The sequence below is a fragment of the Jatropha curcas genome, chromosome 9 (assembly GCF_041381405.1).
Source record: "Jatropha curcas cultivar XTBG-Jc1 chromosome 9, XTBG_Jcur_1.0, whole genome shotgun sequence".
NCBI classification, from domain to species: Eukaryota; Viridiplantae; Streptophyta; class Magnoliopsida; order Malpighiales; family Euphorbiaceae; genus Jatropha; species Jatropha curcas.
Window position 1 is genome coordinate 3303554 of NC_143159.1, and position 20762 is coordinate 3324315.

Below are 20762 nucleotides of genomic sequence, written 5' to 3' on the forward strand. Positions count from 1 at the left end.
TACAAAAATTAAAATTGTCTACTTTTTCTTTTTGCTCGTGGAGTGTGCACACGTATGTAATGCACATGAATTAGCATATGCTTTATAAAAAAATGCCATAATTTTGATGAAGGTAATAAATATATATAATGTTTTATTATGTTTAAGAGGGAAAAAAAATCTCCTCTTTTACTATTGATATATTAATAATTTTTTAGAGAATTTAAATTAACTTAAATTTTTTTTCCATTTATTTTAAAAAAATTGACTAATATAGACCAGATCTATAGATTTACTCATGGACTAAACTAATATAAATAAGTTTATATTAAAATAAAGGTATTTCTAATTAAACTAGAATACGATATTTATCAAAATATATAATATATTTTATGAAAATCACAAATCAATTTTATATTAACGTTATTTCTTTCTCTCTATTTTTATTGAAAAATAAAAATGGACATTTGAGTATTTTATGCTTGTTAACTAATAGGTACCGAAATAAACTTTAAAAGAGAGATATAAAAATGAAATCAAATGTCAAAAATATTTAGAAGTTGATATGTATAATTTTTGAAAATTTTAAAAATAAATTTCATTACTTTGATTTTTAAAGATAAATATTAAAAGGAAAAGTTCCATATTTACAAAGAATTTAGAATATTCAGAATTGAAATCACTTCCAAACGGTTTTAAGTATGAGAAATAACACCCTTACAAATGATATAATCAAATATATTAGACAAAACATTACTTATATAACTACATAGTTATAAAAAAAAAAACAAAAAAATAATTGAGATATTACTACTTACGCAGAAAGAAGTAATTACGTACCTTGAGATAGAAGAATAGCCAGGCAAAAAAAAATATATATATATATATATAAAGAAATTGGTTTGATGTGCTCGAGGTTAACAAGGACGCAGAGAATTGTGTCTGGGTGTGGAGGGGTGAGGTGAGGGCCCCAGACAGCACATGCTGCTTTATGCTTTCAGTTGTAATCCAAAGGTTACAAATTACTACGTGTCACTCTTTACTTATTTTCTTCCAATTAGGTCCACCTCTCACCCCACGAGTCACACTATTACTCACACGTGTGGCCCACCTCATTCTCAGTCTTTTCCTCGAAGCAAAAATTATGCTACACAATGATTTATTATTTGATTTTGACAATTGGAACTTTCATATCTGAAATCCGAATAAAAGAATTTTAGAAAGAAAAATGTATTTTTTTTCTTTAAATAATATCGTATTCCAATTATGTAGGTTTTTTTTTTTCTCATGGTCCTCGAACTTTTATAAATTTCAATTTTAATTCTGTATGTAAAATCTTACTCAAAGTCAAGTGAATGGTGCATACTAAATCTCGAACTTGATTATAAAATTGGATTTTGAAGTCAACATTTGCAGAGACTTTTCATATAATGGTTTTCCAATTTGAAAGAGATTAATTTTAGTCAATCTGTTTTGATTTTAATAACTGTCTTACCGGTTGATAATTAAAACCGAGTTGCATAGTGTTTTGGGCCAGCTTCCTCTTGAAGGATCCATTACTACCGTATCAATTAAGTTATGCTTAAACATTACAGTATTTTTAGGCCTCTTGGGTTTTTAAAGACAGGCCCAAGGTTGCTTCTCCTTTTGAAAGATAATATGTTTTTTTTTTTTAATATTATTATTATTGTTTAGGGTGTAAAAAAAAAAGTAATCAGTCGAAAAAAGAATTTCTTTAAAGAAGAAAACAGTTTTGACAGTAACAAATCTATTACCAAAAAATAATATAATAGAGGAGAAATAAACAAGGGAGCACAAAAAAAAACAGAAAAACAACTGTTAACGAAACAAATAACGGATACCTAACATTCAAAAATGAATCAAAGCAACTTGTCGTTCAATTACCCGCCAGAAGCAGCGTGGTAGTTAGTTAAAAGCCAATGCACTAACCTACTAGTCTCCTCTTGCACCAAGCCAAACCGAAACTTATTGTTAGCTCTTTCACTCTCTCTCTCTGTTTCAACCTGTCCAGCGCAGCCATGTTCAGGCCAGTGTTCTCGCCAGCTCCTATCCGTCATCGGCGACTGCGAGAATCTTTGGGACGGTTACTTGCGCCCTTGACACTGTGGATATGTGGCATGTAATTCTACCATCTATTTCAATTTTTTTAATTTAATTAATCCTTCAATCTGAAGCGAGCATTTCCATTTTGGGTTTTTGATTTGCAGTTTCTGTAAGTTTAAGATATGGGTATTACGGGGATCGCCGAATGGTGCTTGGACCTAGCTCATCCCGCTTGATGAAAGCAAGTTCTGTATTTGTAGAGCAAGTTGAAGTGAGAGATGAAGATAAGAAAGGGGTTCTTCTATATGGTTTCTTTGAGAAACCTGAATTGAGTTTGGAAACGAATTGGAGCACATCGGATTACATAATTGTTGCATCTTACAGTCGAAAGGTAACATTTTGAAATTCTGTTCAATTACAATCATGTTTAGCTGAATTGCTGCTTTCAAATCATTGAATTTTTTTTTTCCAGGGATTTTCTTTGTGGTTGAACAGGGGTTCAAGGATTCGTATGAGATGGGAAACTCAAACTAGCATTTTAAATCAACTACAAGTCGTTTTAGTTAAAGGTTGTTTCGGTTATTGAGTCTTTGAAGTGGAAATTGGTCAATCTGAATTACAATTTTCACTTTCAGCATAATAAATACTATTCAAATATGTAATCACACATCTGCTCCTGCAGGAGAACGCACGTATGAAACTCTGCTGCCAAAAGTGACTACTACTCTTGATGTCTTTAACCTCAGTCAATCCCTAAGAGGTAACCGTTTCTCCCCTTTCTGAGCTATTTATCAGAAAGGCTTGATTATGTTAAAACAATAACATATTTTTCAGGTAAAGAAGTTGAATACATTATAGAAGAGGACGACAAGTACTATCTTGGTCTGGTAAACACAAACCGCAAAAGCATTATAATGAAACTATCTCTAAACGTTACATCAAAACTTTATGATATATCAAAAGCCAAGAATATGTGCTCAACAATAAACGGATCATGCCGGCTCAAGCTTCTATTTCCAAATATTCATTATGTTGTAGTAACCACACCTGATAATGTAACGCCCTAGTCCCTTTCTTTCTCAATTTCCTAATCTTAAATCATATCTTTCCCAAAAGACTGAAGTCTAATTAGTTAAATTGACTGCAGGATGATACTGGCGGATGGTATGTCGAGCTTTCTTTCGTGGCACGGGTGATAACTTACATTGCAATTTTAGGTACAAAATTCGTTAGTCTCAGAATCTTATAATTTAAGTACTAATTGAGAATGCCTTTAATTTTTGTTTTGCTGTTTTTCAGGATTTATTATTGTTATTATTTTCCTGGTGTTGAAATATCTTGGAGCTTGTGATTCTGAGACTACTTTAGTAGAAACAGCACCGAGTTATCAAGTTTCTGAAAGTGAGACAGAGCCTATATTGCCACAAAAGTCAGTTCCTTTCACATATGGAACGAATGTAGAAGAAGATGAAGAAGATAGATCGTCTAGCAGTTCTTCTGAAGATTTATATGATGCAAAATTGTGCGTCATCTGTTACGATGAGCAAAGAAACTGCTTTTTTGTTCCTTGTGGCCATTGTGCCACCTGCTATGACTGTGCTCAAAGGTACATATTGTAACATCTATACATGTTCCGTTATAATTTTTTTTCCCCCCTAATTTGAAGATTTAAGAGATTCTGATTGAGGGTTTGCTCCACAGGATTATGGAGGGGGAAAACAAGATATGTCCCATATGTAGAAGGCTAATAAACAAAGTAAGAAGACTTTTCACTCCATAGATGCAACAACTCCAGCTTAAAGACATGTGTGCATAAGATTCAGGATTTTCATATTATTGAAGGGAAGGAGTGATATTTTTTTGCTTCAGTTCCGTGCCTTTGTATTTGTTTATAAATTACTTGGCTACTGTTCATTTATTTTCTGCTAAAAATGCTTTTTTTTTCCAAGTTAAATGAGAAACAGGAGTCCTCAAAGCATTTACCAATGGACCCAAAAAAAAAAAAATAGTAACTTGAGAAGCATTTCTCCAGTTTTCTACATATAGTTATTGTCAGTTTATTCATCCAAATTGATTTAGAATATACTCTTTTTTTAGTCATACTCGTTGGGCATTGGGCAAGATAACCTTTTTTCTGGCCCACAGGCCCTAGAAACTCACATCCATAAATTATAATTTATTTCAAATTATAATTTGTGAAATAAATTAAAGCATCGTGGCCATTCCATCATCACCAGAAAAAAAAAATAATAAAAAAAAAATAAACTTTGATCCTTGATATTACAAATACACAGCCATTGCTCTCTTCCTTCTTGTAAAAGAGCAGCAAGACTAAAATCTAATCTGTAATATATCTCTTCCTTACTTCTTAAACCCATGACTTCGAACACATTGAAACGTACAAACGCAACCCAACAATTCACATAGTTCATCTGATTGTCATTTCCCCTGATTCTGGTTGTCTAATTATCCCCAGGCTCTAGCTACTTAAATTTGGCCGGATTTTTTAAGCCAAGACGAACATACGAGCACTCGAGGAGAATCCTTGATCGCCCATTTCAAGCCTCCATTTCGCTTTTCTTGATTATTTATTCTTTTTGGATCACAGTTAGTGGCACAATTCTCTCCAATATGGAAATTTCATATTTCTTCAGTATTTTCCTGGTCTTCGTATTTCTTTATTTTCTCTCTAAACATTTTCTTCTAATAAATAAGAACCTGCCACCAAGTCCAGGTCTCTCCTTACCCATAATCGGCCATCTCCACCTCTTCAAGAAACCTCTCCACCGCACCTTTGCAAATCTTTCAAACAAATATGGTCCAATTCTATTCCTTAAATTTGGGTCCCGTCCTGTCCTCCTTATATCATCTCCTGCTGCTGCAGAGGAATGCTTCACTAAAAATGATATCATTTTCGCAAACCGTCCCAAACTTCTGGCTGGAAAACACCTCGGATATGATTACACCACTCTTGTTTGGGCCTCCTACGGCGACCACTGGCGCAACTTGAGGCGCATAGCTTCAATTGAACTCTTATCATCGAATCGCCTCCAAATGCTTTACAATATACGCGTAGAAGAGGTCAGATCATTGGTTTTTAGCCTTTTTAGAGGATCAAAGAGAGGCGAATTTGTGGCGGTTGACATGAAATCAATGTTTTTTGAGCTTTCACTTAATGTCATGATGAGGATGATTGCTGGAAAACGATATTACGGAGATAATACGAAGGAATTAGATGAAGAAAGGAGATTTAAAGAAATTGTAACAGAGACTTTTCAATTAAGTGGAGCAACTAATATTGGAGATTTTATACCTGTTTTGAACTGGATTGGTTTAAACAAGATCAAAAAAAGGTTAGAAGCACTGCAAAGAAAGAGAGATAGGTTTATGCAGGATTTGATTGAAGAGCATAAAAGACAAAGGTGTTTGGATAAGGAATGGAAGAGCAAGACAATGATTGATGTGCTCTTAAGGTTGCAAGAAGATGAACCTGAATACTATACCGATGAAATAATCAGAGGCATGATGCAAGTAAGCTCTATCTTTTAATAGTCAAATTCATAATATAGCCAGTAATTCAACTCCATCTTCCTTGTTAATTGCTATATTTTTTCTTTCAGTTGCGTCATTGATGACATAAATTCTTAATACTGAAATTATCTATCAAATTGGTTATATACTATTCTATTCTCTTAGTAAAATTGACATTTTTACTTAACTTTGTACCCAGGTTCTGTTATCAGCTGGAAGTGATACTTCTGCTGGAACCATGGAGTGGGCAATGTCACTTTTGCTCAACAACCCAAACACCCTTATTAAAGCCAGGGCCGAAATAGACAAAAATATAGGTGAAAGCAAGCTCATTGAAGAGTCAGACCTTTCCAAGCTTCCTTATCTCCATTGCATCATTACCGAAACACTTCGAATGCAGCCTGCTGCCCCATTGATACTACCCCACGAGTCATCAGAGCAATGCACTGTAGGAGGTTTTTATGTCCCCCGTGGCACAATGTTATTGGTGAACACTTTTGCTATCCAAAATGATCCTAATTTATGGGAAGAGCCTAGCAAGTTTGAGCCAGAGAGGTTCGAGGGTCTAAAAGGGAAAAAAGAGGGATATGTACTGTTACCATTTGGGGCAGGGAGGAGAGGGTGTCCTGGAGAGGGCTTGGCCATGAAGATGACTGGGTTGGCGTTAGCAACTTTAATTCAGTGCTTTGAATGGGAAAGAATTAGCGAAGAGATGGTGGACATGAAAGAAGGGAATGGACTCACCATGCCCAAGGCTGAACCCTTGTTTGCTAAATGTAGGCCTCGCCCAACTTTATTGGACCTTCTTTCTCACTTCTAGAAAGTATTTGGTGTCCACAATTGTAATTTCATCTCTGGAAGATGCAGGGTAAGTCTCTTATGTTTTTTTTTTTAGCACGGGGAAGGAAGATTCCAAAGTGCATCTATTATCAAATCGGTTATATATTTACTATTAGACTATTTATTAGTGTGCAATACTATTATGTTTTATCTTGTGTTTATAATTGTCAAGAAAAAGATAAATTTGTTACTTCTGGTCTTTGACGTCTCTTCTTAACAAAAACATTATTCAACAAAGAATATTCCAGTGAAAGCTGAAGAGTATATAGCCCACCATGAATTTGAACATAAGAATCCAAGTATATTAAGTTGTGTTTATTTACAGAAAACATTTTTCGATTTTCTATTTATGTTTCAAAGAAAACAGTTTTTTTTTTTTTTTTTTTTGAAAATGAAAACTAGAAAATAGAAAATATATAATGAGTTCACTTAATAACAATGAAAAATTATATTTTAAATTAACTTCATAAACATTATTCATAACTTTTATTATTAAAACAAATAAAATGTTATAAAATAAATTTAGAAATTTTCATGTAAAAATTTTTAAATTTTTATTATTGATTATTTATAATATGATATCATTTTTTATCATTGTATAAAAATAAAGAATATAATGTATCTATAAAAATAAAATTAATTATTTATTAAAGAATAATATAAATTTTTACTTTATTTAAATATTTTTATTTTTTTAAATAAAAATATTTTATAGAAAAAATTATTTGTAAATATTATAATTTTAATTATGAAAATGTCATTTTTAAAAAATAGAAAACAATTGGAAAATATGTTTTTTTTATAAAGAAAAACACTGAAAAATAAATTAAAATTGTTTTTTAAATTTCAGTTAAATTTTAGAAAATTAAAAAACCATTTTCTAATTTTCTAAATAGAAAATCGATCGATTTGAATATAAAATTTTATTTTTCTATTTTTTTTGAAAAACATATTTAAAAAATTACTTCAGCCCTTAGTATTTTACGTCTCTGGCCTAATAGCGTGCACGCCTTTTCCACTCCGAAAATGCTAATTCTTACCTTTCAAGATAAGGGCCTAACTTGAGTGAACTAGGAGCTGTCGTAGAGGATTATTTAGGATTTTATTAAACCAAATGCCACTAGTTGATTTAGTTTGAGTTAGAAGGTTAGCCAACGAAGCTGCACATCTTTTAGCTAAATCATTTTCGTTGAATACTTACTTTCGTTTTCTAGATAAGTTTCTACTTCATCTTAAAAAAAAAAAAAAAAAAAAAAAAAAATAAAAAAACTAAGGATAAGGATGTATTCTATCTATAAGTTTTTTTTTGAGAAAATCTATTATTTTTATTAGTATTAAAAAATCTCTATGCAAATTATATAAGATAGAAAATATTAATACTTTGATTGGGAAGGAAGAAAAATAATGAAAGAAGGAAATTAATTGAAAAAAATAATAAAGAATTATCAATTTTCTTTCCAAATTTATTTTCACACTTGTTTTTGGATAGAATGAAGGAAAAAATGAATTTATTTTCTTTTATTTGGAAAGGTCAAAATTTTTTTAAAAAAATATTATTGAAAATTGAGAATTATGTCCTCATTTATTTTTAACAATAAAAGGAATTTTAATTATTTCAGGCTATTTTAATAATTTAATAAAAATTATTGAAATTCTCAATTTTCTCTATCATTTTCTCTCAAAATTAAAGAAATTTATAATATACTAGCTTGGAATAAAATAAATATTACTTCCTTAAATATATATTTTTTCTCTCATACCGCAAATAAAAAAAAACATTATCTCTAAATATTCTCTATAGTTATCTTCTTTCTTTAAAAAAAAAAAAAAAAAAAAACCCTCTAAATAAACAAATGCTAAATAAGACTATTTCTGATGTAAAATAAAATACATTATGCATTGGCAAGAAAATAAGCTAACGTTGTGACGCTGTGAGATTAGAATTTCTGAGAAGCGTGTTTTAGTTCGCCTGATAAGTGATGACCACAATGGTAATAACAGGACACTATTCATTTCCTATTTTATTTTAATTTTTACTTTTCTTATGGCCCCAAAGTCTACTCGTGACATGATTTGATTTTTGATTGCCCTATTGTCAGTCCATGCTTATTTATTTTTATTTTTCTGAAAGAAACAGCCAATGAATATTCTTGTCAATGCTTTCATATCTGTCGTTTCATCCCATCCAATCGATATAAGAATGTCTTCTTTCTTAATGTTTTAGCTTAACCATAAGCCTCCGTTGAATCAACACCATGATCTTCCACCTTCTCCTCTTTTTAGCTCTCTATATAATCACCACTCATCTTCTCAACAAGATTCGAAATCTTCCGCCAAGTCCATTCCCCACTTTACCCATAATAGGCCACCTCCACCTCCTCAGCAAACCTCTCCATCGATCTCTCTCCAAAATATCAAATCGATACGGTCCCGTTTTGCTCCTCCAGTTTGGCTTCCGTCGTGTCCTCCTAGTCTCCTCTCCATCCGCCGCAGAAGAATGTTTTACCAAAAACGATATCATCTTCGCCAACCGCCCTCGTCTTCTCCACGGCAAGCACATAGGCTACAGCTACACGAGCCTTGCTTGGGCTTCCTACGGAGACCATTGGCGCAACCTCCGTAAGTTGGCAGCCGTTGAACTCCTATCCTCTTACCGTCTCCATTTACTCTCTAACATACGCGCAGATGAGGTGAAGTTACTGATTCGTCGTTTATTTAGAAAAAAAGACGAGACGGCAGTGGATTTGAAATCCGCATTTTTTGAGCTGACGCTAAACGTAATGATGAGGATGATAGCCGGAAAGAGGTATTATGGAGAGAACGTGGAAGAAGTGGAGGAGGCAGTGAGGTTTCGAGACATCGTGAGGGAGACATTCCGTTTGGGTGGTGCATCGAATATGGCGGATTATTTGCCCATTTTGAAGGCGATAGGAAAGACAGAAAAGAAGCTTATGGAGTTGCAGAAAAGAAGAGATAAGTTTATACAAGATTTGATCGACGAACATAGGAAAAAAATGGGCGCCTCGGATGAGAAGGAGGAGAGAAACAAGACGTTGATTAAGGTGTTATTAACGCTGCAGGAATCGGAGCCTGAGTTCTACAAGGATGAAACTATCAAAAGCCTTATGCTGGTGAGATCTATACTTGATTTCCTCTCTAGTTGCCTGCTTTTCTCCCACGCAGTTTGTGTGAAAGAAACTGAAAAAGTTTGAAATTTCCGAAAACAATATAGAAATAAAACTTGTCTAACTTTTTGACTACTGACAACACGGGCCCCTATGAATGTTTTAACAAATAAAATGATAGAACCTGCAACTGAAAGTTAGTCAACAAAGTGCGTAGATAATTACTCAAAACATAATTTGTTAGAAAAATGTTCAGTTTAGCATTTGGTGGTGGGTGCAATATACAAATTTATGTAAAAATAAATTTTTTTATACAATTATAGCTAAAACTTTTAACGTGAAATATATAATTTATTTAAAAATTAATTCTTTAAATAAATATAACTCAAACTTTACATCAAATCATCAAAAAGATTCAGTTTTCAGCCGAACTATTTTTTTAATATTTTAATGTTTATATTTTTATAAAATGATAATTTTTCTTTTAATAATAATAACAATAATAATTTTATCAATTAAAATTATTAAAAAATTAAAATTCTTAAGCAAATTGTATATCGCACCTACGTTATAGAGCAAATTAACCCTTATCTCTAATTTGTTTTTAAGGAATTTAATACTCTTGGTAGTCTTGAGTTCCTTTTAAATTGTCAACACGTAGTTGTTAGGTTTCACTTTCATGGCATTCAGATTAACATTGACTCACTTTCATGGCATTCAGATTAACGTTGATTTTACTATTAACTAATAAAAAATTTCGGTAGTTGGTTGTGTTAGATATAATTCCAAATATTGTTTATTTAATCTTTGATAATTGTATATATATGTCTTAATGCATTGAATTTTACTTCAAATCTTCACAGACTCTACTGGCAGCAGGAACTGATACTTCAGCTACAACTATGGAATGGGCAATGTCACTTCTAGTAAACAATCCTGAAATTCTAGAGAAAGCGCAGAACGAAATTGACATTGTTGTTGGGAACGATAATTTAGTGGCTGAATCTGATATACCAAAGCTTCCCTATCTTCACTGCATTATAAATGAAGTTATGCGACTTTACCCAGCAGGTCCATTGCTACTTCCTCATGAGTCATCAGAGGAAGGCTCTATTGGAGGCTACCGTGTGCCTCGCGGCACAATGCTACTAGTGAACTTGTGGTGCATACAGAATGATCCTGGACTTTGGGAGGAACCCACAAAATTTAAGCCAGAAAGGTTTGAAGGGTGTCATGAGGGTGTTAGAGATGGTTTCAAGTTCATGCCTTTTGGGTCAGGAAGGAGGAGTTGTCCTGGAGAGGGGTTGGCTTTGCGCATGATTGGCTTGACCTTGGGGTCACTCCTTCAGTGCTTTGAGTGGAAGAGAGTTGGCAAGGAAATGGTGGACATGACCGAGGGTCTTGGACTCACTATGCCTAAGGCACAGCCTTTGCTGGTTGAATGTAGACCTCGTCCATCCATGGCGAATCTCCTTTCTCAAGTTTGAATTCCAAATCTATGGAAAATTATTATATATAGTCTAAGTCCTAGGTATCTCTTTTATGGTTTGACGCATTAATAAATTTTCAGTCAATTGGGACTTTGATGGATCGAAAAAATGTATTAATTTTTAGTCCTACTAATGTTTTTAGAAGAATGTAACTAATTAACTAATTACGGACATCTGCTCAGGTTTAAATCTAAGTGAAATGAGAGATTATAAAAAAAGGTTAACTATTTCATTTCGATTGGTATAGATTTAAAAAAAAAAAAAAAGAAAAAAGAAAAAAGAAAAGGATGATTTCTTATATCATACAATTAGAAAATTCTTGTTTATATTCATAATAATTTTGCTTCTGGTTATATTTCAAAGCCAACTACCCATTCAATATCAAATTACAATTTTATCCTTTTTATTTTAATCCGTAAAATTTCAGAATGCGTCCTTCTCTGCATTATGCTCAGGCCGTTTAAGTTGTTGTCTTCTTGACACTATAACCTCATATTTCTCTGCATTCAATAACGCATGGGCTCCATGGCATGCATTATTAACTGGCATCCTATCCCATCTTCTTCCTTCTTCAAGCTCAACCACAAGCCTCCATTGAATCAAGACAATGATCTTCCACCTTCTCCTCTTTTTAGTTCTCTATATACTCGCCACTCATATCCTCAATAAGATCCTAAATCTTCCGCCAAGTCCATTCCCCACTTTACCAATAATAGGCCGCCTCCACCGCCTCGGTAAACCTCTCCATCGATCTCTCTACAAAATATCAAACCGACACGGTCCCGTACTGCTCCTCCAGTTTGGCTCCCGCCGTGTCCTCCTAGTATGCTCTCCATCCACTGTAGAAGAATGTTTTACCAGAAACGACATCGTCTTCGCCAACCGCCCAAGTCTTCTCCCTGGCAAGTACATGGGCTACAACTTCACCACCCTTACGTGGGCTTCAAACGGAGACCATTGGCGCAAACTCCGCAAATTAGCAGCTGTTGAAATCCTATCCTCTCACCGTCTCCAATTACTCTCTGACATACGCGCGGATGAGATAAATGTTGGGATACGCGGGTAATCCCACGTTGCTACGAATACATATAATACACGTGACGCGCGGAAAATGCATCGATCAAAATGATTTAAGTTATTTTATATTAAAAATAAGTACATCTCATTATAAATTTAATATTAAATATATAATTAAATTAAATTTAATTAATTTTTTCATGGGGTTCACGTTCTCAACGTGATATTAGAGTTGGGGTCCAAATCTGAATGAGAGAAATTTTCGTGTTGGATCGTACACTCAACTGGTGTTGAGCCGTCGTATGCTTATCAAGCGAGTAGAATCACAAGGAAATGTTCGAGTACGTGGGTAATTTACTATTAACTAAGAAACAAATATAGCTAGTCATTAATTGATTGAACTTGAATTAAATTTAGCATTATCCCCTAATGCTTTAGTTTTATTTCATGTCTCCGCAGGTTCTAGTGGCAGCAGGAATTGATACTTCATCTGCAACCATGGAATGGGCAATGTCACTTCTAGTAAACAATCCTGAAATTCTAGAGAAAGCACAGAGCGAAATCGACATTGTTGTTGGAAGAGATAATCTAGTGGCTGAATCTGATATACCAAAGCTTCCCTATCTTCGCTGCATCATAAATGAAGTGATGCGACTTTACCCAGTAGGATTACTGCTACATCACGAGTCATCAGAGGAATGCTCCGTCGGAGGCTACCGTGTACCACGAGGCACAATGCTACTAGTGAACTTGTGGGGCATACAGAATGATCCTCGAATTTGGGAGGAGCCAAGAAAATTTAAGCCAGAAAGGTTTGAAGGGTGTCGTGACGGTGTTAGAGATGGTTTCAAGTGCATGCATTTTGGTTTAGGAAAGAGGAGTTGTAATGGAGAGGGGATGGCTTTGCGCATGATTGGTTTGACCTTAGCGTCACTCCTCCAGTGCTTTGAGTGGAAAAGGGTTGGCAAAGAAATGGTGGACGTGACCGAGGGTGGTGGACTCACCATCCCTAAGGCTCAGCCTTTGCTGGTTGAATGTAGACCTCGTCCATCCATGGTGAATCTCCTCTCTCAAGTTTGAATTAATTAGTTCCAACTTCCAAGTGTATGCAAAATTATTCTAGTCTAAATCCGTCAAGTCTATTCTAAGGACGTGCTTACTAATGTTATGAACACTTTTTATTATTAACTCAAATTTAAATTCTAGTAAAAGAATGGATTATAGAAAAAAAAAAAAGCAAATTATCTAATTTCAATTGATGCCTATTATAAAAAAAAGAAACTCGATTTCTCATATTATATAATTAAAAAATTTCTTATTTATACTAAAAATGGACGCATATTTTTGTAGACTCAAAGTGCAAATTTTGTGGAACGATTGCCTTCAAATGCTTTCAGAAATTGGCTTTGAGGAGGTCAAGTCAATGATTTACAAACTTGCAGCTAAACCAAATCAGGCCGTGGACATGAGATCTCTGTTTTTTGAGTTGACTTTTAAGATCATAATGAGGATAAATAGGTGGGAAGAAATATTATGGAGAGGAAGCTCAGTCTGGATGAAGCTTGGAGATTTCATGATATAACAATAGAAACTATGAGATTGGGTGATGAAATATTCATAAAAGATTGTTTGCCATTATGGGGTGGATTGGATTCAGATGAAAAGAGGATGAATTGATTGAATTGCAGAAAAAAAAGAGATGAATTTATGCAGGATTTGATAGATGAACATAGAAGAAAAACGGGAGATGATTGCTTTTTATTATCTGCAAGGAAGAAAATCATGGTTGAGGTTCTATTATCCCTACAAGAACAGGAACCTGAGTAGTATAAAGACGAAATCATCAACATGACTGTAATATCCAATTTTAAATTAAATACAATTATGATAAATCTAAATTTTTGGGACGCAGGTTATGCTGCTTGGAGCAACAGAGCGACCTTTTTCAAGGCTTATCACTTGAATGCTAAATGCCGCCCTCGTGAGCGATGATTGATATTCTTTCTTGATCAAATTCGATCGTGCAAATTAAGAATTGTTCAATCGACAAGGTTTGGGCCAAGATCATGTATAGTGGTAGACCCAAGACCATGCATGCGTTGAGTGTTGTTGTATGCAACCCTCCTGATAATGCAATGGCACTTCTAATTTATAAATCAAATTAGGAGTAACACTCAATTTGTCTCCTCAAATTTTAACAGTAATACACAAGAGAGTAACTATTCTTTCTCGTTACTAAAATACATATTATACTAACAAGGAAGTTTTAGTATTGATATTGGTTAAGGTGGTAAGCGACTTCAGTTTCTATTTGAATTTCGAGAATGAGAGTAACTATTCTTTCTCATTACTAAATACATGATATCTTAACATGGAGATTTTAGTATTGGCATTGGTTGGAGTGGTAAATAACTTCAATTTTGAGAATTTTGGAGTGTTAAACAACTTCAACTCGTGTGGGTAATATGAACAGTTGAAGCGGTTACAACTCGTGCCGGGTAACATGAAAAGGATATATATGAGCTGGTGCGGGGAAACATGAAAAGGATATATATGAGCTGGGTGATTTCGTTGATTGCATGTATCTGTAGCATTTGGTTGGTGATGGTATTGTTCCCACATTTGCATGTTACATTTGACTTAAGTCACCATTCTTATTTAGCATTTGTTCAAAAATGACAAGCAATACGATATGGTATCATTTTAGGCAGAGTTTCAGGCATCACAAACTTAGTGGTTTTAAGCTAAAGTAAAACCAACTATTATTTGGGAATCAGAAACCACTCAACGCAACAAAACTAGAAAAGCCAGTGCCCAACATAACCAAACGCCTTCCATCCATCCATATGCTACCCCAACTGTTACAAGGTCCAAGCACAGTACAGATCATGATATATACACACATTATTTTGTAAAAAACATGAGAATTTGAATTTGTGCTCTGTTCTGCCAAATGGCAAGCATTTTCCTTCCTTACCAGAAAAGAATGGTTCTCATTGATTTTACATATTTAATATGTAAATGAATACAAATCAACATCGTAGTACACAATCCATTTTTAGAAAAAGTAATCAACAGGATTCTCTTGAAATCGCAGGCACTTTGGCTCTCCATCATTCGTTTCTCTGGTAATATATGTATATATAAGCACATGGTTTTTACAAACAAAAATGTACAAGCAGCCTCCAAATGGACTAAAAACCAAATCTTGAAATTCAATTTCTTGGACCGTTTACAAAAATATTATACTCCCAAATTACCTCCACTTCCAGCTATGTAATTCTTTCTTGTTTCATGTGTCCATACATCAAGCGGAATTCATGAAATGATTTTTTAAAAAATTATTTTTATTTTTTTTACGTGAAATATAGTTTTTCAAATTAAAAAAATAATTACCAAAAAGATAAAAAAGATTTATTATCTAATACGAAACTATTTATACAAATTTATTTATTATTCCATATAAAACATTCTCTGTGAGATAACCATTATATTATATAATTTTTCCTAGGTAATTGTTAATCTTCTGAGGACGGTAATTTCACTGTTAACAAAAGAATCAATTTGGTTTCGATTTATTCGAATATGTTTTTATGATATTTAAATCTAAATTAAATGGTCTAATAATCATATTAATTAAACTAAATAGGTTTGTATTCATGCATTTTAAATTAAATTAATTATTTTGAGTTTAAAATAAATTTGATTAGTAATATATGGTGATAAAATAAAAAAAAACGAAGACCAAATGATTTTACATATCCAAACGGATTGATGATCAAAATTTTAAAATAACTATCCAATTCCGATCAAATTGAGTTGGTTTGATTCGATGTTTGGTTACAAACCTAAATTTTCACCATATTTTAAACTCCTCACTTGCATGCTGTTAATTTTTTTTTTTTTTTTTTTTTTTTTCAAGAGGCATGCTGTTAATTTGTCAACGAAAACATGCACAATTACTGTTGATAAGATGCTAACGGCCGACGACACAAACGTGTCAGAATTTGAATGGCTAAAGACCCCGGTTGCAACGATTGTTTACTACGAAAGCGAATTGATAACGAAAGCTAAAAGATAAAAAAGATATATAAACCCATCGCCAAGGTGGTCTCTTCTTGCCAAATCAACTGAGAACAGAGAGGCCTCCTCTGCTTCCTTCAACTCGGATATTAGCAGCCCAAAACAGCTCTAGCTCCGGCTCCGGCTCCGCCCTCCAATCGAGTAATAATCCCGGGTCATTTATTTACATAATTATAAAATTAAAAAGAAAGAATGAGCTCCCCATCGCGAGAAGAAGATTCCAAAGAAGACGACAGGAAGGAGGAATCGAGCCGCCTATTAGCTACAGCAGTCCAATCACCGACATTATCGTCGTCGGATGGTGAAGACTCCGAAGAAGTCGCTTTCGAAGCGAGGGAGAAAATCGTAATCGTAGGTGTGGATAGCGCGGACGCAATCGATGCCGACGATTACGTGCCTCCATTCTCGTGGAAAAAACTTTGGTTATTTACTGGACCTGGATTTTTGATGAGCATAGCGTTTTTAGATCCGGGAAATTTGGAAGGGGATCTCCAGGCTGGAGCGATTGCTGGATACTCGCTGCTATGGCTGCTGATGTGGGCCACCGTCATGGGGTTGCTGATCCAGATGCTATCGGCCCGCGTCGGTGTAGCCACCGGACGTCACTTGGCGGAGTTGTGTAGAGAGGAGTATCCCAATTGGGCTAGGTTGATCTTGTGGTTCATGGCGGAGGTGGCTCTTATTGGGGCTGATATACAGGAAGTTATAGGAAGTGCTATTGCTCTACATATTTTGAGCAATGGGGTTTTGCCGCTCTGGGCGGGAGTGGTGATTACAGCGTTGGATTGGTATGTCATAGTGGGGTTTTAATTTTCTTTTTTTCCTTTTCGGATTTAGCATATATTATCATTTGCTAGTTTTATTCAACCTGACATTCTTTAACATATGGTTTCCATAGGATTAGTTCTTATGAAGCCAGTTTTGGGTTTAAAACTTTATCATTTTAACCATTTAGGGATCTTGTAAGAAGCTTCAACGATAAGAGTCATTCAATTGAGATTAATTGATTTTGCATTATTAGGCTTTTTTTTTTCTGCTTTTTTTCCGTCTTGTCACTGTTTTGTTTGCCAAAGGTATTCTTTTCGGCCTGTTCTTAAAAGTTAGGGTCTTTTTTTTTTTACTTGGAATTAGTTAATCAGTGCAGTTCATTATGCAAGGGAATGAATGATATATTTTATTAATGAAGGATTTTTCTCTCTTTGTATGGACAGTTTTATGTTTTTGTTTCTAGAGAATTACGGAGTGAGGAAATTAGAAGCTGTTTTTGCAGTCCTAATTGCAACTATGGCCGTATCTTTTGCGTGGATGTTTGGTGACACCAAGCCAAATGGAAAAGAACTTTTAGCAGGTAAGAATGCCATTTGGTATATGGAATGGAGGAGAACATTCTGCATACCAGTACTTAATCCTTCTTTCTTAATTAAGTGTCTTTATTGGAGCGTGGCTGTGACTAATTGTGATCCTTGTTTTAGGCATTTTAATTCCAAGACTTGGTTCAAAAACAATTCGGCAAGCTGTGGGTGTTGTGGGTTGTGTTATAATGCCTCACAACGTGTTCTTGCACTCAGCTTTGGTGCAATCAAGGAAGATTGATCGTCAGAAGAAAGGTCGGGTTCAAGAGGCCCTGAATTACTACTTAATCGAGTCATCAGTTGCTCTTTTAGTCTCCTTCATGATCAACTTGTTTGTGACAACTGTGTTCGCCAAGGGATTCTATGGTACTCAACAGGCTAATAGCATAGGACTGGTCAATGCAGGGCAGTATCTTCAGGAGAAATATGGAGGAGGAGTTTTTCCAATTCTTTATATCTGGGGTATTGGCTTGTTGGCAGCTGGACAAAGTAGTACGATAACTGGCACATATGCTGGCCAGTTTATCATGGGAGGTTTTCTTAACCTTCGGTTGAAGAAATGGCTGAGGGCGTTGATAACACGAAGTTGTGCTATTGTGCCAACTATGATAGTAGCTATTGTTTTCAACACTTCTGAAGCTTCGTTGGATATTTTAAATGAATGGCTGAATGTGCTTCAGTCAATACAGATCCCTTTTGCACTTATCCCCCTTCTTACCTTGGTGGCCAAGGAGCAGGTTATGGGGGTCTTTAGAATTGGACATGTTCTCGAGGTAAGCTGTTGAATTCACCACTCTGATAATCTTTACTTTTGGTGACCAGCCATTTTGAGTTTATTGACATGTGAATAGTTTCAAAAGAGAAATTGGATACAAAAAGGAAAAAACTTTGACAAATTAATTAATGTATTAACTAACATCAACAAACTTCATTTGTTATTGGTTTATCAGTGTTAAACTTTCCAAAGAGTTGCAGCTGCTTGATTGATTCATTTTTTCACTTATTCTTCATTAGCTACTTTATAGAATCATTTGTGAACTAGACTTTTTGAAGCTTCTTTTATCAAGACATACACTCGACATATTAAAAAGAAGAAGAAGAATAGAGTAGACCTAAAAGTTTTTAGCATCAATTCAATCTACAAGAAAACTCAGTTGCCCGCGGGCATTTTTAATGCTTTGGGTATTTTATTGCTTCTGAATAGACTTCAGAAGTGGAAGATGCCTGTGTTGTGCTTTGCTTTTTAGTAGACTACCAAGACATCTTCTCGTAACAGGAATGGAGCCTTTGGTATAAATAAGGTTTTAGTTGTGAACCAACACCCCATGGCAAAATAGGCAGAAAAAAAGAAGCAATAGACTGGCCAACCTTCCATCTTTTGTATATAGATATCATGGTAGATTAATGTACTTTGACTATGTTATGCACCCTTTGTGTTGTCTAGATGTTGAGATGGCATGGTGTGGCATTTGGGTGCGTCTTAGTACAAGATTATAATAATCATTTAAAAACCAAACAAAGAAGTTGGCTTAAAGCATTTGTTTTGTTTTTGGTTAATTCACATGTTGCATTCATAGTAGCTCATTGGTGCTGGCAGCTGTTGAAATGGAGATCTTTGTATCTGGTGAATGTTAAACATTTTTTGCTTGTCATGAACAAAATTGTTAGATTGTTTCCAAGTGAGTAACTTTTACTGATTTTGTTCTTCTAATATTTTTTTTCAATTATTTTGTAGAGACTAGCATGGACTGTAGCTATCCTGGTTATACTGATCAATGGGTACCTGTTGCTTGATTTCTTTGCATCTGAAGTTAAAGGTTTGCTATTTGGTTTTCTGGCCTGCACTGGCACTGTGGCATATATAGCATTTATTATTTATCTTGTTTCCCGTGGTGGTGCTCTCTCTTCTACTTGGCTTAGTTTAGAAATGTCTAAGAGGAATGCTTTATCTGGAAATTAAGTTTGTCCAGTTTCAAAAATTTTCTAAAGATTGGAATGAGAAACTGTCCTCCAAAACTCTGCCATATAGAATGACAGTTGTCGAGACTCTTTCAACAGCAAAACGTTTTTTCACTGTCATAACCTGACTATACAAATTTACTACTTTTCTCATTTTGGAAAGTTCAACGGAATTTTACTACTTTTCTCGTTGTGGAAAGTGCAACGGAAATATCTCTTCGTTTTGGCACATGGACAGACCATCTTTGTAGCAAAAAAGGTTAATTACTTGCATTGTAATAGGTCCAGGGTTTCTAGTTCATTGCAATTAGGATGAGTTCATTAGTTATTCTAGAACTGTTTATCATGTATCATAGTTGAAATCTTGTTGTAAGTACTAATCTATACGAAAGAATGAAGTAAATTTTGCAAACTCATTGATGTGGATAATATATTTCTTTTGTAGCTCTTATTATTTATTATTATCCTCTTCATCTTATCTTTTCCTCTCTATTCCTATGTTTGTTTCATTCAGCTGCTTATAACACCCTTTGTTCTTTGTTGAATATTTGCTGCTTTTGCGTGAAGAAGAGATAGTATCAGGAAGCGTAACTGCTGTGAAATTTGAAGTCTCTCTTTTGTCATCTGTTTCTCATTTCCTTCTTTCTCTTTTTACGGTACAAATGGACATAATATTCTCCAGTTAGTTTTCAGTTACAGATATTAAGCTCGGTACCTTGGCGGCGATCTCAAGGTGCACTACTTCGCATTTGCTTAGTGTATTTAAAAAAATTATTAATATTTATGAAGTGTTCTCCAGCAAAATCGAATCCTGATTGATAAAGAAATGGAGCTTTTGTCCTTTTCAGTTATATTATTTAACAACATAATAAAATACAGTTATTAGTACGTTGCAGCATTATAGTTGGTCAATATTTTCTGTAAACTGTAAAGCGAAAGGGTTGAATTAATCAGTCCGTATTCCTGAACCATAAATAATCAAGATGATTCAGTTCAGTTAGTTCGGCTCGATAGAGGAGTTGAAACTTGCAATCTGGGAGAAGCTAGAGCAGATTTCCCTTCTCACGTTGTTGGCCATCAAAAGGGAAGAGACGGTCCAATATTCTGATGTGTATATGTGACGAATTCTTCAAGCATACAAGTTCTATGTTTACAGCAAGAAATTTCGTCTCAATTTCCTCATGCTTACTTTCTGTTTTGACTTTATTTAAAAATCAATATTAGATTTCGCTTAATGGATAAACATGTAACGTCCAGTGGGATGAGACACTGAATCTCTTAAGCAATGTCTATGGTTCGAACTTTGGCGTTGTCAATGTAGA

The 20762-nt window shown here is 34.4% G+C and overlaps 5 protein-coding genes across 7 annotated transcripts; all 5 read left to right on the top strand.

Moving 5' to 3' along the window:
• The first annotated feature begins 1932 nt into the window (after positions 1 to 1932).
• LOC105630890 (E3 ubiquitin-protein ligase APD1) lies at positions 1933 to 3991 on the top strand. Of its 2 annotated transcripts, none has more exons than XM_012212878.4 (8): positions 1933 to 2115; positions 2208 to 2434; positions 2516 to 2612; positions 2726 to 2803; positions 2878 to 3098; positions 3191 to 3260; positions 3343 to 3649; positions 3745 to 3991. In XM_012212878.4, the coding sequence occupies exons 1-8, from the start codon at positions 2019 to 2021 to the stop codon at positions 3821 to 3823; spliced, it is 1176 nt and encodes a 391-aa protein (XP_012068268.1). In that variant the 5' UTR covers positions 1933 to 2018; the 3' UTR covers positions 3824 to 3991. The 2 variants fall into 2 exon arrangements, with proteins under 2 accessions (XP_012068268.1, XP_012068269.1); XM_012212879.4 differs by having other exon boundaries at positions 1962 to 2119.
• A 318-nt stretch (positions 3992 to 4309) lies between these two features.
• On the top strand, positions 4310 to 6604 carry LOC105630889 (cytochrome P450 81Q32). Its single transcript, XM_012212877.4, has 2 exons — positions 4310 to 5574; positions 5774 to 6604. Exons 1-2 carry the CDS (start codon positions 4675 to 4677, stop codon positions 6392 to 6394), a joined length of 1521 nt encoding a protein of 506 aa, XP_012068267.2. The 5' UTR covers positions 4310 to 4674; the 3' UTR covers positions 6395 to 6604.
• Positions 6605 to 8542: 1938 nt separating this feature from the next.
• On the top strand, positions 8543 to 11265 carry LOC149493452 (cytochrome P450 81Q32-like). Its single transcript, XM_089726036.1, has 2 exons — positions 8543 to 9545; positions 10403 to 11265. Exons 1-2 carry the CDS (start codon positions 8670 to 8672, stop codon positions 11024 to 11026), a joined length of 1500 nt encoding a protein of 499 aa, XP_089582162.1. The 5' UTR covers positions 8543 to 8669; the 3' UTR covers positions 11027 to 11265.
• An 832-nt stretch (positions 11266 to 12097) lies between these two features.
• LOC149493453 (cytochrome P450 81Q32-like) lies at positions 12098 to 13175 on the top strand. 2 transcript variants are annotated; one of them, XR_016322586.1, is made up of 2 exons: positions 12098 to 12395; positions 12506 to 12644. XR_016322586.1 is itself a non-coding variant. In XM_089726037.1 (2 exons), the coding sequence occupies exons 1-2, from the start codon at positions 12349 to 12351 to the stop codon at positions 13124 to 13126; spliced, it is 660 nt and encodes a 219-aa protein (XP_089582163.1). In that variant the 5' UTR covers positions 12098 to 12348; the 3' UTR covers positions 13127 to 13175. The 2 variants fall into 2 exon arrangements, 1 of the variants encoding a protein (XP_089582163.1); XM_089726037.1 differs by having other exon boundaries at positions 12098 to 12387; positions 12506 to 13175.
• Positions 13176 to 16139: 2964 nt separating this feature from the next.
• LOC105630885 (metal transporter Nramp2) lies at positions 16140 to 19856 on the top strand. Its single transcript, XM_089726135.1, has 4 exons — positions 16140 to 16917; positions 17341 to 17477; positions 17602 to 18254; positions 19217 to 19856. The coding sequence occupies exons 1-4, from the start codon at positions 16322 to 16324 to the stop codon at positions 19439 to 19441; spliced, it is 1611 nt and encodes a 536-aa protein (XP_089582261.1). The 5' UTR covers positions 16140 to 16321; the 3' UTR covers positions 19442 to 19856.
• The last annotated feature ends 906 nt before the right edge of the window (positions 19857 to 20762 follow it).